This window comes from Panthera leo, chromosome D1, assembly GCF_018350215.1.
Source record: "Panthera leo isolate Ple1 chromosome D1, P.leo_Ple1_pat1.1, whole genome shotgun sequence".
Classification (NCBI taxonomy): domain Eukaryota; kingdom Metazoa; phylum Chordata; class Mammalia; order Carnivora; family Felidae; genus Panthera; species Panthera leo.
Window position 1 is genome coordinate 64,017,271 of NC_056688.1, and position 18,245 is coordinate 64,035,515.

Genomic DNA, 18,245 nt, shown 5'->3' on the forward strand with positions numbered 1-18,245 from the left:
AGTGATGCTGCCTATTGGGGGTCATCCTGTCTGGGAAAGGTCGTCTGCAGCCAGGGTCCAACTCTCAGACCCACCTGGCGCACGTGTTCTTGGTTAACCGGAAAGGGAAGGAGTCACGCGCCCGCACGGCTGCTGCGCTCAGAGGACCCTAACCGCACACTATCCTCTGGGAGGAGCTGTGCCTGCCAGGCGAGTCTGAGGCTCCTGTGGGGCGTGGGCGCGTGGGCGCAGTGCCCCCTCCGCCAACCAATGGGAAAAGGGGCTCACCGGCCCGGCGAAGAAGTGTCCGCGCCTGGCGCAGCCCTCCACGTGTTTGCTCCAGCGCGCAGCTGCGTAGGGACCTCGCGCATAAAAAGTCCGAGTGAGCTCCCATTTCGCATCAAGCAGCAGGTACCTGTTGAGGCGTTTTTTTCACTTTTTGCCTTCCCTCTTTGGCTCCTGGCTTTCAGCACTGGGATTTAACCCGCTCTTGACCCCCTCTGTGACCCAAGGTATGGAATGACCCTCCTCTTCCCCGAAGGTGTATTGCCCGTTCTAAACTAGCATGTTAGGTCCTGTGAGGGCCTTTTCAGCGCCCATATTCTTAGGGAAGACAGGGAAGGGAATGGAGACCCCGACCCGTGGTCCAGAAGGAGGAACCATCAGACCCCTCGGGTAGAGAACGCGGTGGGCCTATGGACGCGGGCCGGACCACCGAGAGAGACCACTTGCCCCTTGCGAGGCCGCGGTCACCCCAACCCCAGTGGGTACGTGGGTAAGGAGTCCGCTTCGGGTGGGGACCTTGTGTGGTCCTTAACTCGCGTGCAGCACCTGTTTCTTAACAGGTCAGGTGGTAGGATTATGCTCACTTTCGTCATACCTGGTAAATAAAGGCACTCCTCTCACATCCCATCCCGGGAGCAGGTGTTTGGCCTTCAATCTGGAAATAATCTCTCCACCTGAGCTCTGCCGTTTTTCCTCTACTTTGTGCTCACTCTCAGCCCTTCATCCTACTGAAGGTGAAACAGCCAAAAACTTTACAGACCCTGTGCTCCACGCTACCGGTTTCTCTCTCTCCTCCTTACTAGCAAAATTCTAGAAAGAATAGTGCATGCTTGCTCCCTGTACCAGTCACATCTACCCATAGTAGTGAGATTTTAAATAACTCCCAACCCTTGTCCCCTAGCAGTGACTTAAAATTGCCCTCTCTACAGTGGTTACCAGTGAGCTCCCACCTGCCAAGTTCAAGTGCAGTCGATGGGCATTCATTTCTTCATCTCTTTGGGATTTGACAAATTGATGTTGCCTTCCTTTTACCTTTCGGTTTATTTAAGGAATGTATTCTGATTAAAATTGTCACAAATTGTCTTAAACCCAAAACGCAACCATGGTTAATATTTTGGCATATTTTCTTTGTTTTTATGCAGAGGTTTTGTTTGAATTACTTAGATCTAATACTGATTGCCTTACCATATGCTTTTAACCCAGCACGTGTTGCTTGTTGCTGCACAAAGAGGTCATTTTAAGGACTGAAAAATCAAGTGTGTGCCATATTTTTAACGCATTTGTTTCATTAATCATAATTTTAATTTGACAATTATTTACTTTTTTAAAAAATACCTTTATGCATAAAACTTTATTTCTATAATTGGGATTCTTTCCATTGGATAATTTCCCAGAGAGAGGTTACTGATTGAAAACTCATGCAGTGTTTTTAAAGTTCTTCCTAGTTGCGGACATGCAGCTTTCCAAGGGTATAGCTATTAACATACTGACAGATACAGCTGCAATTGATTCTCATCATCATGTTGTTTTGGTTTTTTAAAGTTAAATATTTTTGCCATTTTGATAATTGTGAAATGTCATTGGTATGTATTAGTTTTGATATCTGCTTAAGTTTGAACATTTTCTGAAATACTTGTTAGCTATTTACCTCTTTCCCCCCTGTATGAATAGCCCATTAGCAATAATTTGTTTTTAGTGCTTTTCCTATTTGTATTTGTATTATGTTTTAGTGCATAACCTATTTGTATTATGTCTTTCTGGTAATATTAACCTTTTTATGTAAAGTATTTCTTTTTTAAGTTTGTTTATTTATTTAGAGAAAGTGCACATGTACCTATGAAAGCAGGGTAGGGGCAGAGAGCGAGAATCCCACGCTGTCAGTGCGGAGCCCTATCTGGGGCTCAGACTCACAAACCTGGAGATCATGACCCGAGCGGAAATCAAGAGTCAGATGCTTAACCACCTGAGCTACCCAGGAACCCCTGAACCTTTTAAAAATAACCATATTTTAGTGTGAACTATAGTTCACATGGGAGACAGCATTAAACGTATGTGTGCAGCTTAGTGAGTCATCCATGTAGACCCATAGGAAGCCAAGGAAAAGAACTTACCAGAATCCAAACACCTCGAGGGCATGTCCCTGATCACCAACACCTCCCTAACTGAGGAGGTAGTGTTAGATCTACTTTTATAGGTAGTTACCTCCTTACCCCAGCCCATGTAAAAAGTATGGTTTTAACACCTATACGTGCAACCATAAACAGTACAGTTTTTTTTTTTTTAAGCTTTGATTTTCTATAAATGGAATTACATGGTACTTAATCTTTCTGGGACTGGCTTCATTCACTGATGATATTTGTGAGATTCATCCTAGTGACAGGGAGCTGCATATCATATGTGTTCATTGCTGTATAGGATTTCATGGTATGAATTTACCACAGTTTATTTATTGGTTCTATAGATGGGCTCCTGGATCTTTCTAGTACTTGGGAATTACAATCAATGCTGCTGTGGCTATTCTTAAATATCTCTTAGTGTTTGTGCACCCATGTTTCTGTTGGGTGTATTCTGAGAACAGTAATTATAGGCCATAGGGGATGCAGATCTCCAATTAAAAAAATATAACCATTTTATTTAGAAATAGTTTTAGATTTACAGAAAGAGTTCTTACATACTCCTCACCCAATTTCCCCTATTTTAATGTCTTGTGTTACTATTGTGTATTTGAAACCACTAAGGCAATCAATGAAGACTATCAACTAAGTCACACTGAATTCAGATTTCACTACTGTTTCACAGTACTTTTTCTGTTCTTGGGTCTTTTCCCGGATATTGTATTACATATGGTCATCTTGTCTCCTTTGGTCTGTGACAGTTTCTAAGTCTCCCCACCGCCCCCCCTCGTGCCCATTTTTTTTTTTTTTTTTTTTTTGATAACCTTGACAGTTTTGAGAACTACCGATCAGGTATTTTGTAACATGTCATTTTGGGTTTGTCCGATGTTTGCCTCATGTGTAGACTGGGATTTGGGGTTTAGGGGAGGAATATGACAGTGGTGATGTACCATTTTCTTCACATCATTATCAGTGGTACATACTATTAACAATGACCTATGACTGATTGTATTAACCTTGATCACCAGGCTGAGACAGTGTTTATCAGGTTTCCCCACTTAGCAAATCACTAAGCATAGTCCACACTCCTGGGTAGGAGGGGAACGGGGTTAAGATCTACTTCCAGGAGGAGGGAATATCTACATAAAATATTAAATTTTGAATTCTTTAAGAGATTTGTCTCTTTCCCTTCATTCATTCATTCATTCATTCATTCATGTATAGCCATATGGACTCCTGGATATTTGCTTTCTGCTTTGGGTTATAATAATATAGTATGTTATTTTGGCCAGTGGGAGCTCTTTCCAGTTGGCTTCTATGTCCTTTTGATCTACTCCATCCTTTTTTCCTTTCTGGCACTATGGGCTCTAGGCTTCTTTTATATATTCCCAGCCCGAACCCTAGAACCTGCAGTTTCTTCAAGGAGCCCTGATTCCTTTTATTGAAGAACAGTATTAGAACCAAGATCTGAGTCTGGGTGCATAGCTACAATTTTAATAGTTCATGTCAACAGTTCTGAAGTGGTTTTACTGATTTACACTCCAACTCTATTTGCTGAATTTCCTATAAGGTTTTTGCTGTTGGGGTGCCTGGGTGGTTCAATTGGTTAAGCACGGGACTGGATTTTGGCTCAGGGCATGATCTCACAATCATGAGACAGCCCCGTGTCTGGCTCTGCACTTGGCGTGAAGCCTGCTTGAGATTCTCTCTCTCCCTCTCTCTCTGCCCCTCTCCTGCTTGCACTCTCACTCTCTTTTTTGTTTTTTCATTTGCCATTTGTATTTGAATTCTTATGGACAAGAGGTTTTAACTTCAACATAGTTAACTATATCTCCTAATATTCATGCTGGTTCACAATCATTTCCCTTATTGTGCCCAAGCTGGTAAGTCCCCCTTCTCCTAAGCTATAATGAATATTCTCTATTTTTCCTCCTCTGGTCTGAAGTATTAATGGCTTACTGATTTACTCTAGATTAGTTCTGTGAGGATGCTAATTAATCGTTTCTGAATGGTTTACCAGTTGTCCTAATCTGCACTGGAATGCTTCCCTTTTCAATTATAGTATTCCTTCTATTGTACATTAAAATCTTTTGAGATTGTCTTTTCCTGAGTTATCTACTCTGCTTCTGATTTGTTTATTATGGTAGCATCCTAGAGAAGGACTGATTGAGTTACATACTCAGCAGTAGAGGGTAAGGCTTTGGAAATGGTTTCAGCTGGGGGCAGTTTGCTGCCCTGAGGACCTTTGGCAATGTCTGAAGACACTTTGTCACAACTATGGGAGATTGAAGGTTCTAATAACATCTAGAGTCCTGCAGTGCTGCTAAACATTATATAGTGCACCTAAGTGTCACTCAATGAAGAATTTTCTAGCCAACAATGTTAGTAGTGGTGAGATTGAGAAACTCCATTCCTTATGGCGATTCCATAAGGGCAACCAAGAAAGAAAATCAGGCCAGAGTATATGAAAAGGGTGGGAATATCCTGTTTTCTAGATGAAGTGTCACTTCCCCCAGACCTTCTCATCTCTACCCTTTCTAGAAAAGAATCCCTCCTTCCTTTGTGTTCTAGAGTCCTATTAGAGCTCAGAAGATTGCCATTGCATATTTAGAGGTTCCTCTTCCTGTAGCCCAGTGTTCAGCACAGGATCCAGTATCACAGAATATGGCCACACAGATTGCATTTAACCCTGAATCCCCCATGCCTAGAAAAATAGAGTGAAATTAAAAGGAAGGGGTACCTAGTAGAAGGAGAATGACCTTTGTAGTTTGATTGGCTACTTGTCAACTCTTTAACCTGGGAAAGTTTCTTAATTTCTGAATCCTTGATTCTATAAAATGTGGATAAAAACCAAACCTTCAGGACTATTTTTAAGACTAAAGAACATTTTCATAACCTATACACAATAGATCCTCAATAAATGTCATTGTTAACATGTGAGGAATGAATATTTTGAACAGGCTTTAATTATAAAGAGCAAAAATTTATATCAATAAATTTGCAAATTGAAATCCTCTTAGACCATGGATTCCCACTTTAGTTCAGAACATGTTGGAATTTATGAATGCCTTCACACAAGAGGAGCAACACCAGACAGCATCTGTTTTCCAAACAAAGGAAGACCACAAAACAAGGAAAAAGAACAATTCCTTCAAGAACAGCATAAAACCTTTGGGAAGGAGGCCAAAGTGTATGGTACTTTCTGTCAGAATTGCACATATCTTGTAGGAGTATAAATCCAATAAGATTCAGAACCATCTAGATCTTGGCTCACAGAGACACCTGGAAAGGCAAGAGGAAAAAAAAGTATCAGATTGTGAAAGTTAAGGGGAAAGAGAATACCAAGAAGGTTCTTATTATATGTATGGCACCCTGTAAGTTAGGTGCACGCAGTAACTTCTAATCTTTGCAGAGGTAGGTACTGTCATTTTTCTTCTAGATATGAAAGTTGAATCCAAAAATACCTGTTGGGTTTTGTAGCAAGATGGTAATTGGTAGGAGTTATCTCAGTGGAATTCTGGTGGCAAAAGTGAGATCACAGTGGATGGAGGAGGAATGATAGGTAAAGTATAGAAGACTCTGAAGAAGCTTGAGCGTGAAGATGAAGGGGATGTGGAGTAAAGGGAACATTTGTGTAAGGCTAGACTTGGGCATGTTTAAATGTTAGTGAGAAGAGCTGAGAGGTCAGGGAGACGTTAAGACAGGAGATCACTAATGAATTAAGTCCTTTAACAATTAGAAGCTGATGAGGTTCAGATCACCAGTGGAGCCAAGAGCTTTACAAAAGGAGAAAGAGCCCCTTTGTTACAAAAAGAAAAATATTGGCCCAGGCACAGTGAAATCTGGAAATTTCTAGGCAGGACCCTAGGGTGTGTTCTGTGCCTCATTTCCCCTCCCCTACCATAGCTTTTCTGTCTTGGAGAAATCTCATTTATCCTTTGAAGTTTCCTCAGATTTACTCCTTTTTTTTTTTTTTTTTTTTGCTTCTTTAAAAAAAATTGTTGGAAACTGTTTTGGTACCATCCTAATCTGTAAACTAGAATATTCTCTGCAGTGCAGACACACACACACACACACACAAAAGGCAAGATCCTAAAACAACTGATGGCTCCCTCGTTACTGTAGGATAAAGTCCTGATTTACTATGTAATTTTGAGGTAATTCAATTTTTGCTTAAGAAGTAAAATCCCCTTCTCCATTTTCCCCTATCCTTCTTTTCCAGGCCCATTAGCAAGAATAGGGGTAGGTATTATGGAAGACGGGAAAGATCTAGGTTTTCTGAATTTCTAGGCAATTCTGTCTGTACCACTTACTAGTTCTGACTCTCTAGCCAACTGCTGAAAAGGAGATAAGGCACTTGGAGACCTGGGTTAAGCGATTACCTGCAGGTGCCTGTGCTGAATAAAAAACTGAATAAGGCTCTTAAGTGGCTGATAAATAAGAGGAAAACCGGGCTCAGAAGAGGAGGATTTGATAGTTTTTGAAGAGCTGTCCTAGTGGGAGTGAAAGCATGAAATTGCTCAGTTACCTGGAAGGTATTAGGAGAGAGACTGGGTTATAGGAGCCTGCGGTTTAAGTGTGAGTAGTCTTTGCTGATAAATGCCAGAGTGGAATATGGTCATGGGAGTTGAGGTATGGGAAATGAGAGAGCACTGTTTTGGGTGGGCTTTAACTTGGAACACACCCAGAGTATGTGTGGTGTTGGGAAGTGGGTGGGAACAGACCCTCATTGGCTGTGTATGGATGTGTGACCAGAGATAACATGACCAGAAGAGGGAGGTGGTGGCATATCTCAACTGTATGAGCTTCAGGAATAATGATGCATTGCTGGGGTGCAATAACAGTGTTTCAGGGGCTGAGATCTATGTCGGGTGTTGGTGGGGGAGAGAAGGGATGAGGAGAGTTGCCAGTACTTAGTAGGAGCCTGTTCTGTGCCAGGTGATATATGAACTCTACCTCATTTAATCCATACCATGCTTCTCTGAGGGTGATTCTGATCTTCTCACTTTGCAGGAGAGTAAACTGAGGCTCAGAGAGATGAATTGCCTTTATTTTTTTAACATTTATTCATTTTTGAGAGACAGAGCACATAAGCAGGGGAGGGGCAGAGGGGGAGGGAGACACAGAATCGGAAGCAGGCTCCAGGCTCTGAGCTGTCAGCACAGAGCCCGACATGGGGCTCGAACTCATGAACTGAGTGAGAGATCATGACCTGAGCTGAAATCAGACGCTTAACTGACTGAGCCACCCAGGTGCCCCTATTTCTTAACAGCTCATAGGTGGTGGGACTGGGAGTAACTCTGGGAAGGTGGAAGAAACATACAGTTGTCTGTGTTAAAGGCATGTTTTTATGACAGCAAATGTGTTCCAAGAGGCACTATGTCAGTACTGAGCCTAATACACCGGGCTTCAACATATTTGTTGAATTTGTATTTTTATAGGCATTTTGTTTTTCTAATCTTTTCCATCAGTCCTGTTTATTCACATTCTTTTGTTTCCCCCACTGAAGCCTGAGTATTGATCTGTGGACAAGATGACAGATGGGTCATCGTCTTCCTTCTTTCCTGATTTTGGGCTGCTCTTGTATTTGGAGGAGCTAAACAAAGAGGAATTGAATAAATTCAAGTTACTTCTAAAGAATGAGACCATGGAATCCAGGTGCTGCCAGATACCCTGGGCTGAGGTGAAGAAGGCCAAGCGAGAGGACTTGGCTAATTTGATGAACAAATATTATCCGGGGGAACAAGCCTGGGATGTGGCTCTCAAAATCTTTGGCAAGATGAACCTGAAGGATCTGTATGAGAGAGCAAGAGCAGAGATCAACTGTGAGTGATGCTGGGGACCTATCTGGGGGTGGGAGAAGGATGTGCTTCCTGAGGCCCATTGGGATGATTCTATGAAAGGGACTTGGGGATTGAACCATTGTTGGCTCATTTGAGAAACACTGAAGAGGCAGGAGCATTTTGAGTATTGTTACTCAGCCTGGCTCCTTAATTGGGGGTAATTCATCCATCTTGTACCAATTATGATGATTAAAGGAACTGAGTGATAATAATTGTCCCATCTGGTGTTCCTGTGCCTGAACTGCTGCAGATAGTCAGTCCTAGGTTGCACTAAATTTTAAGTAATTTCAAATATGATTTAAGATCTTTGCTAACATAGGAGGAACGGGCAAAATTTTGTTAAGGGGCATAAGCCAAGCCAATATTTCTGGTCATTCCTAAGTATGAAATATTATAGACGTCAAAACTTCCTTACTCGTATGCTTTACAAGGCTTTACAGCTACAAAGTGTGTATTCATTATTTTCTAGGAACCTCACCATATCCCTGCGAGGTCAGTGTAGACCAGGCTTAGGCTAGACCACTTGCCCTAACTACAGGATGGAGGGCCTCGCAAGAGGTCTCTGCTACAGTGGTGCTGACACATCACTTCTCCCCTGGCTAAGCTGGTGGAGTCGAGGCTCTGTTGGCTCTGCTTTTCTTAAGCCCAGATGTCCTAGAATTGGACCACTGAGGGCCATTCTGGCCCCTGTTATGGCTGTCAGTAAAGCTTTCCTTGTTTTTGGTGAATCTCACAATCCTGTTGGAACCTGTTGCAGGGACAGCCCATTCCCTGGGACCAGAGGATGCCAGGACACAAGAGGAACAAGATGAGCAGGAGGCAGTGCAGGGTGAGCAGATGTTTGGGTTTTTGTTTTGTTGTCAGATTTGGGAGGAGGTTGAGTGTTTGAAATGTGATGGGGGGTTATGCCCCAGGAGACAGTTGTTCACCTCTTCTTAACTTCTAATATACTACCTGTTGATGGTTATTCAAAAAGAGTCAACAAAACTGGCTCTCTGGCTGAGGTCAGAATCTGGGCCGTGTTAATTCAGGTCCTCAGTGAGCATAGTATTTGGAAACGCCTAGTCAGAAGTTCACAGTCTGATGAAGAAAGGTATATTCGCGTCTCATTTACAAGTTAGAGAGTCCCTGAGTTTGGCAGGGACTATTCGGCTTATCACATCTACTTCCTTCCTTTAGAAACGATGCTGTAATTGAGTTCCAAGAGTGGTGACCAGCTAGTCCGTATAGCATGTAGTTTCTAGAACCAGGTCTTCTTAGTCTTCGTTCAATACCATTTCCATCCCTCCTGCTTAGCTTTAAATTCCATGTAGTTGAATTCTAGTTTCTGTAAATGGAATTACAGTAGAAAGAAACTTGATCAAGTAAGAAATCATTCTTAACCCAGCTATGCTGCTTTCTGATGGGCCACGTTATTATTCTTTTTTTTTTTTTTTAATGTTTATTTGAGAGAGAGCAAGCAGGGGGACTGCAGAGAGAGGCAAAGAGAGAATCCCAAGCAGTCTCGATGCTGCCCAATGTGGGGCGCAAACCCATGAACCATGAGATCATGACCTGAGCCGAAACCAAGAATTGGACGTTTAACCAACTGAGCCACCCAGGTGCTCCTGGGCCACATTACTTCACTCAAGAAGTAATTGATACCTGGGGGGTTCCAGAAGATGGCGGCGTAGGAGGACGCGGGGCTCACAGCGCGTCCTGCCGATCACTTAGATTCCACCTACACCTGCCTAAAGAACCCAGAAAACCGCCAGAGGATTAGCAGAAGGGAGTCTCCGGAGTCAAGCGCAGACTAGAGGCCCACGGAAGAGGGTAGGAAGGGCGGCGAGGCGGTGCGCGCTCCACGGACTGGCGGGAGGGAGCCGGGGCGGAGGGGCGGCTCGCCGGCCAAGCAGAGCCCCCGAGTCTGGCTGGCAAAAGCGGAGGGGCCGGACGGACTGTGTTCCGACAGCAAGCGCGACTTAGCGTCTGGGAGGTCAGAAGTTAACAGCTCTGCTCAGAAAGCGGGAAGGCTGGAGGACAAAGGGAGGGAGAGCTGCTGAGCCCCCGGACGGCAGAGCTCAGCTTGGCGGGGAACAAAGGCGCCAGCGCCATCTCCCCCGCCCATCCCCCAGCCAAAATCCCAAAGGGAACCAGTTCCTGCCAGAGAACTTGCTCGCTCCGCGCAAACACCCAACTCTGTGCTTCTGCGGAGCCAAACCTCCAGCAGCGGATCTGACTCCCTCCCGCTGCCACAGGGCTCCTCCTGAAGTGGATCACCTAAGGAGGAGCGAGCTAAGCCTGCCCCTCCAGCCCCCATGCACCTTGCCCACCCACCCCAGCTAATACGCCAGATCCCCAGCACCACAAGCCTGGCAGTGTGCAAGTAGCCCAGACGGGACACGCCACCCCACAGTGAATCCCGCCCCTAGGAGAGGGGAAGAGAAGGCACACACCAGTCTGACTGTGGCCCCAGCAGTGGGCTGGGGGCAGACATCGGGTCGGACTGCGGCCCCGCCCACCAACTCCAGTTATACACCACAGCACAGGGGAAGTGCACTGCAGGTCCTCACCACGCCAGGGAATCTCCAAAATGACCAAACGGAAGAATTCCCCTCAGAAGAATCTCCAGGAAATAACAACAGCTAATGAACTGATCAAAAAGGATTTAAATAATATAACAGAAAGTGAATTTAGAATAATAGTCATAAAATTAATCGCTGGGCTTGAAAACAGTATACAGGACAGCAGAGAATCTCTTGCCACAAAGATCGAGGGACTAAGGAACAGTCACGAGGAGTTGAAAAACGCTTTAAACGAATTGCAAAACAAAATGGAATCCACGATGGCTCGGCTTGAAGAGGCAGAGGAGAGAATAGGTGAACTAGAAGATAAAGTTATGGAGAAAGAGGAAGCTGAAAGAAAGAGAGATAAAAAAATCCAGGAGTATGAGGGGAAAATTAGAGAACTAAGTGATACACTAAAAAAAAATAGTATACGCATAATTGGTATCCCAGAGGAGGAAGAGAGAGGGAAGGGTGCTGAAGGGGTACTTGAACAAATTATAGCTGAGAACTTCCCTGAACTGGGGAAGGAAAAAGGCATTGAAATCCAAGAGGCACAGAGAACTCCCTTCAGACACAACTTGAATCGATCTTCTGCACGACATATCATAGTGAAACTGGCAAAATACAAGGATAAAGAGAAAATTCTGAAAGCAGCAAGGGATAAACGTGCCCTCACATATAAAGGGAGACCTATAAGACTCGTGACTGATCTCTCCTTTGAAACTTGGCAGGCCAGAAAGGCTTGGCACGATATCTACAGTGTGCTAAACAGAAAAAATATGCAGCCGAGAATCCTTTATCCAGCAAGTCTGTCATTTAGAATAGAAGGAGAGATAAAGGTCTTCCCAAACAAACAAAAACTGAAGGAATTTGTCACCACGAAACCAGCCCTACAAGAGATCCTAAGGGGGATCCTGTGAGACAAAGTACCAGAGACATCACTACAAGCATAAAACATACAGACATCACAATGACTCTAAACCCGTATCTTTCTATAATAACACTGACTGTAAATGGATTAAATGCACCAACCAAAAGACATAGGGTATCAGAATGGATAAAAAAACAAGACCCATGTATTTGTTGTCTACAAGAGACTCATCTTAGATCTGAGGACACCTTTAGATTGAGAGTGAGGGGATGGAGAACTATTTATCATGCTACTGGAAGCCAAAAGAAAGCTGGAGTAGCCATACTTATATCAGACAAACTAGACTTTAAATTAAAGGCTGTAACAAGAGATGAAGAAGGGCATCATATAATAATTACAGGGTCTATCCATCAGGAAGAGCTAACAGTTATAAATGTCTATGCGCCGAATACCGGAGCCCCAAAAATATATAAAACAATTACTCATAAACATAAGCAACCTTATTGATAAGAATGTGGTCATTGCAGGGGACTTTAACACTCCACTTACAGAAATGGATAGATCATTTAGACACACGGTCAATAAAGAAACAAGGGCCATGAATGATACATTGGATCAGATGGACTTGACAGATATATTTAGAACTCTGCATCCCAAAGCAACAGAATATACTTTCTTCTCGAGTGCACATGGAACATTCTCCAAGATAGATCATATACTGGGTCACAAAACAGCCCTTCATAAGTTTACAAGAATTGAAATTATACCATGCATACTTTCAGACCACAATGCTATGAAGCTTGAAATCAACCACAGGAAAAAGTCTGGAAAACCTCCAAAAGCATGGAGGTTAAAGAACACCCTACTAAAGAATGAGTGGGTCAACCAGGCAATTAGAGAAGAAATTAAAAAATATATGGAAACAAACGAAAATGAAAATACAACAATCCAGACGCTTTGGGACGCAGCGAAGGCAGTCCTGAGAGGAAAATACATCGCAATCCAGGCCTATCTCAAGAAACAAGAAAAATCCCAAATACAAAATCTAACAGCACACCTAAAGGAAATAGAAGCAGAACAGCAAAGGCAGCCTAAACCCAGCAGCAGAAGAGAAATAATAAAGATCAGAGCAGAAATAAACAATATAGAACCTAAAAAAACGGTAGAGCAGATCAACGAAACCAAGAGTTGGTTTTTTGAAAAAATAAACAAAATTGACAAACCTCTAGCCAGGCTTCTCAAAAAGAAAAGGGAGATGACCCAAATAGATAAAATCATGAATGAAAATGGAATGATTACAACCAATCCCTCAGAGATACAAACAATTATCAGGGAATACTATGAAAAATTATATGCCAACAAATTGGACAACCTGGAAGAAATGGACAAATTTCTAAACACCCACACTCTTCCAAAACTCAATCAGGAGGAAATAGAAAGCTTGAACAGACCCATAACCAGCGAAGAAATTGAATCGGTTATCAAAAATCTCCCAACAAATAAGAGTCCAGGACCAGATGGCTTCCCAGGGGAGTTCTACCAGACATTTAAAGCAGAGATAATACCTATCCTTCTCAAGCTATTCCAAGAAATAGAAAGGGAAGGAAAACTTCCAGACTCATTCTATGAAGCCAGTATTACTTTGATTCCTAAACCAGACAGAGACCCAGTAAAAAAAGAGAACTACAGGCCAATATCCCTGATGAATATGGATGCAAAAATTCTTAATAAGATACTAGCAAATCGAATTCAACAGCATATAAAAAGAATTATTCACCATGATCAAGTGGGATTCATTCCTGGGATGCAGGGCTGGTTCAACATTCGCAAATCGATCAACGTGATACATCACATTAACAAAAAAAAAGAGAAGAACCATATGATCCTGTCAATCGATGCAGAAAAGGCCTTTGACAAAATTCAGTACCCTTCCTTAATAAAAACCCTTGAGAAAGTCGGGATAGAAGGAACATACTTAAAGATCATAAAAGCTATTTATGAAAAGCCCACAGCTAACATCATCCTCAACGGGGAAAAACTGAGAGCTTTTTCCCTGAGATCAGGAACACGACAGGGATGCCCACTGTCACCGCTGCTGTTTAACATAGTGCTGGAAGTTCTAGCATCAGCAATCAGACAACAAAAGGAAATCAAAGGCATCAAAATTGGCAAAGATGAAGTCAAGCTTTCGCTTTTTGCAGATGACATGATATTATACATGGAAAATCCGATAGACTCCACCAAAAGTCTGCTAGAACTGATACATGAATTCAGCAAAGTTGCAGGATACAAAATCAACGTGCAGAAATCAGTTGCATTCTTATACACTAACAATGAAGCAACAGAAAGACAAATGAAAAAACTGATCCCATTCACAATTGCACCAAGAAGCATAAAATACCTAGGAATAAATCTAACCAAAGATGTAAAAGATCTGTATGCTGAAAACTATAGAAAGCTTATGCAGGTAATTGAAGAAGATATAAAGAAATGGAAAGACACTCCCTGCTCATGGATTGGAAGAATAAATATTGTCAAAATGTCAATACTACCCAAAGCTATCTACACATTCAATGCAATCCCAATCAAAATGGCACCAGCATTCTTCTCGAAACTAGAACAAGCAATCCTAAAATTCATATGGAACCACAAAAGGCCCCGAATAGCCAAAGTAATTTTGAAGAAGAAGACCAAAGCAGGAGGCATCACAATCCCAGACTTTAGCCTCTACTACAAAGCTGTCATCATCAAGACAGCATGGTATTGGCATAAAAACAGACACATAGACCAATGGAATAGAATAGAAACCCCAGAACTAGACCCACAAACGTATGGCCAACTCATCTTTGACAAAGCAGGAAAGAACATCCAATGGAAAAAAGACAGTCTCTTTAACAAATGGTGCTGGGAGAACTGGACAGCAACATGCAGAAGGTTGAAACTAGACCACTTTCTCACACCATTCACAAAAATAAACTCAAAATGGATAAAGGACCTGAATGTGAGACAGGAAACCATCAAAACCTTAGAGGAGAAAGCAGGAAAAGACCTCTCTGACCTCAGCCGTAGCAATCTCTTACTCGGCACATCCCCAAAGGCAAGGGAATTAGAAGCAAAAGTGAATTACTGGGACCTTATGAAGATAAAAAGCTTCTGCACAGCAAAGGAAACAACCAACAAAACTAAAAGGCAACCAACGGAATGGGAAAAGATATTTGCAAATGACACATCGGACAAAGGGCTAGTATCCAAAATCTATAAAGAGCTCATCAAACTCCACACCAGAAAAACAAATAACCCAGTGAAGAAATGGGCAGAAAACATGAATAGACACTTCTCTAAAGAAGACATCCGGATGGTCAACAGGCACATGAAAAGATGTTCAACGTCGCTCCTTATCAGGGAAATACAAATCAAAACCACACTCAGACATCACCTCACGCCAGTCAGAGTGGCCAAAATGAAGAAATCAGGAGACTATAGATGCTGGAGAGGGTGTGGAGAAACAGGAACCCTCTTGCACTGTTGGTGGGAATGCAAATTGGTGCAGCCGCTCTGGAAAGCAGTGTGGAGGTTCCTCAGAAAATTAAAAATAGACCTACCCTATGACCCAGCAATAGCACTGCTAGGAATTTATCCAAGGGATACAGGAGTACTGATGCATAGGGGCAATTATACCCCAATGTTTATAGCAGCACTCTCAACAATAGCCAAATTATGGAAAGAGCCTAAATGTCCATCAACTGATGAATGGATAAAGAAATTGTGGTTTATATACACAATGGAATACTATGTGGCAATGAGAAAAAATGAAATATGGCCTTTTGTAGCAACATGGATGGAACTGGAGAGTGTGATGCTAAGTGAAATAAGCCATACAGAGAAAGACAGATACCATATGGTTTCACTCTTATGTGGATCCTGAGAAACATAACAGAAACCCATGGGGGAGGGGAAGGAAAAAAAAAAAAAAAAAAAAAGAGGTTAGAGTGGGAGAGAGCCAAAGCATTAGAGACTGTTAAAAACTGAGAACAAACTGAGGGTTGATGGGGGGTGGGAGGGAGGGCAGGGTGGGTGATGGGTATTGAGGAGGGCACCTTTTGGGATGAGCACTGGGTGTTGTATGGAAACCAATTTGACAGTAAATTTCATATATTAAAAAAAAAAAAAAAAAAAAAAAAAAAAAAAAAAGAAGTAATTGATACCTGCTTTATTCCAAGCACTAATAAATAAAAAATGCTTCCTGTGTTAAGTGATCTTAAAGATAACTTTTTGCTTTGAGCTTAATTTCTGATTCAGTGTAAGGAAGTTTATTCTTATGGTATTTATTACTGACCATAAATTTAGGAAATTAGGATTTCTTCTCGTAGAAATTAACTGTTAGAAAATTTGGAAGATAGATAAAAGTACCATGAAGAAAGTAAGTCATCCTCATAGGTGCACCTGGATGGCCTAGTCAGTTCAGTGTCCAACTTTGGCTCAGGTCATGATCTCGTGGTTTGTGGGTTTGAGCCCCACATTGGGCTCGCTGCTATCAGCATAGAGCCCTCTTTGGATCCTCTGTCCCCCTCTCTCTCTGCCCATCCCCCACTCACACTTTGTCTCTCAAAAATAAATAAACATTAAAAATTAAGAACCAATCATCCTCATAATCCCAATTTTCTTTTAAGTGTTACTCTTTTTATGGTATAATATTTAGTAGAGTGTATCTGCCTTGCAATACCTACCTTCTTCTGGAGGAGATCTAAGCATAATCTCGTAGGACATGAATTGTGTTAGATGTTTGTACTGAATGCCCTGGTAGAATAAAGAAAAGAATTATTTACGTTTAAAAGTAATTGTAGATTGTGAGATGTACTGTGAATGAAAATATAGCATGTTTTGAGAAAAATGAAAGAGAACTATTCTAGCATTGGGGTTCAGAGACAGGTTCTCTGAACAGTGACATTTAAGATCTAAAGAAGGAATTGGACTTAACTAGGTAAGGGTGAAACTATGTTTTCACTTTGCTTGGACACTTCGGAATATATTTTTAATTTTAATTCCAGTATAGTTAACGCACAGTGTTATAGTAGTTTCAGGCATGCAATGTAGTAATTCAACAATTCTGTACATTACTCAAGTGCTCATCATGATAAGTGTACTCTTAATCCCCATCACTTATTTCACCCATCCCCCCACCCACCTCTCCTCTGGTAACCATCGGTTCTCTGTAGTTGAGAATCTAGTTTTTGGTTTGTCTCTTTGTTTTTTTTTTTCCTTTGTCCATTTATTTTGTTTCTTAAATTTCACATATGAGTGAGATCATGTGATGTTTGTCTTTCTCTGACTTATTCTGCTTAGCATTATACTCTCTAGCTCATCCATGTTGTTGCAGATGGCAAGATTTCATTCTTTTTTATGGCTGAGTAATATTCCATCATATGTATATACCACTTTTTATTTATCCATTCATCTATCAGTAAACACTTAGGCTGCTTCCATTTCTTAGCTCTTTTAAGTAATACTGCAATAAACATAGGGGTGGATATATCTTTTTGAATTGGTGTTTTCATATTCTTTGAGTTAATACCCAGTAGTGGGATTACTGGATTGTATAGTAGTTCTATTTTTAATTTTGTGAGGAATCTCCATACTGTTTTCCGTAATGGCTGTACCAGTTTGCATTCCCACCAACAGTGCACAAGGGTTCCTTTTTCTCCACATCTTCTCCAACACTTGTTGTTTCTATTGTTGTTGATTTTAGCCATTCTGACAGGTGTGAGGTGATATCTCATTATGGTTTTGATTTGTATTTCCCTGATGATGAGTGATGATGAAAATCTTGTGTCTGTTGGCCATCTGGGTGTTTTCTTTAGAGAAATGTCTATTCATGTCTTTTGCCCATTTTTAATTGGATTACTTGGGTTTTTTGGCATTGAGTTGTAGAAGTTCTTTAAAAAAATATTTATTGGGGTGCCTGGATGGCTCAGTCAGTTAAGCATCTAACTCTTGATCTTGGCTTAGGTCATGATCTCACGGTTTGTGAGTTTAAGCATCATGTCAGGCTCTGTGCTGATAGTTGGAGCCTGCTGAGGATTCTGTCTCACCTTCTCTCTGCCTATCCCCTGCTTGTGCACACACACACACTCTCTCTCTCTCTCTCTCTCTCTCTCTCAAAATAAATAAATAAACTTAAAAAATTTTTAAAAAGGAATCTCTGCACCCAACATGGGGGTTGAGCTTACAACCCCAAGACCAAGAGTCGCATGTTCTACCAACTGAGCCAGCCAAGCACCCCGGGTTGTAGAAGTTGTTTATATATTTTGAGTACTAACCCTTTATCAGATATATCATTTGCAAATATCTTCTCTCATTCGGTAGGTTGTCTTTTAGTTTTGTTGATTGTTTCCTTTGCTGTGCAGAATATTTTTATTTTGCTGTGCAGCAAACCTATTTTGCTGTTTGCTTTTGTTTCCTTTACCTAAGGAGACACATCTAGAAAAGGGAATATTTTTCTTTTCTTTAAATATTCTTCAGGCTATGTTTCAATGTTCATTATTCTTCATAGTTTACTAAAAGGCAGATTATTTCGATCTATAGATTCAGATATGTCTTCAGGTCTTCC

At 41.7% G+C, this 18,245-nt stretch overlaps 1 protein-coding gene across 5 annotated transcripts in view; it reads left to right on the plus strand.

The window, feature by feature from the left end:
- Positions 1–356: 356 nt before the first annotated feature.
- NLRP14 (NLR family pyrin domain containing 14) overlaps positions 357–18,245 on the plus strand; it is a 76,274-nt gene continuing 58,385 nt past the window's right edge. For all 5 annotated transcript variants that reach the window (XM_042906000.1, XM_042906002.1, XM_042905998.1 and 2 more), the window contains exons 1-3: positions 357–491; positions 7,888–8,203; positions 8,979–9,050. In XM_042906000.1, coding sequence (XP_042761934.1) covers positions 7,912–8,203; positions 8,979–9,050 — 364 coding nt within the window. In that variant the 5' untranslated portion in view covers positions 357–491; positions 7,888–7,911. The remainder of the gene's footprint in view (positions 492–7,887; positions 8,204–8,978; positions 9,051–18,245) is intronic.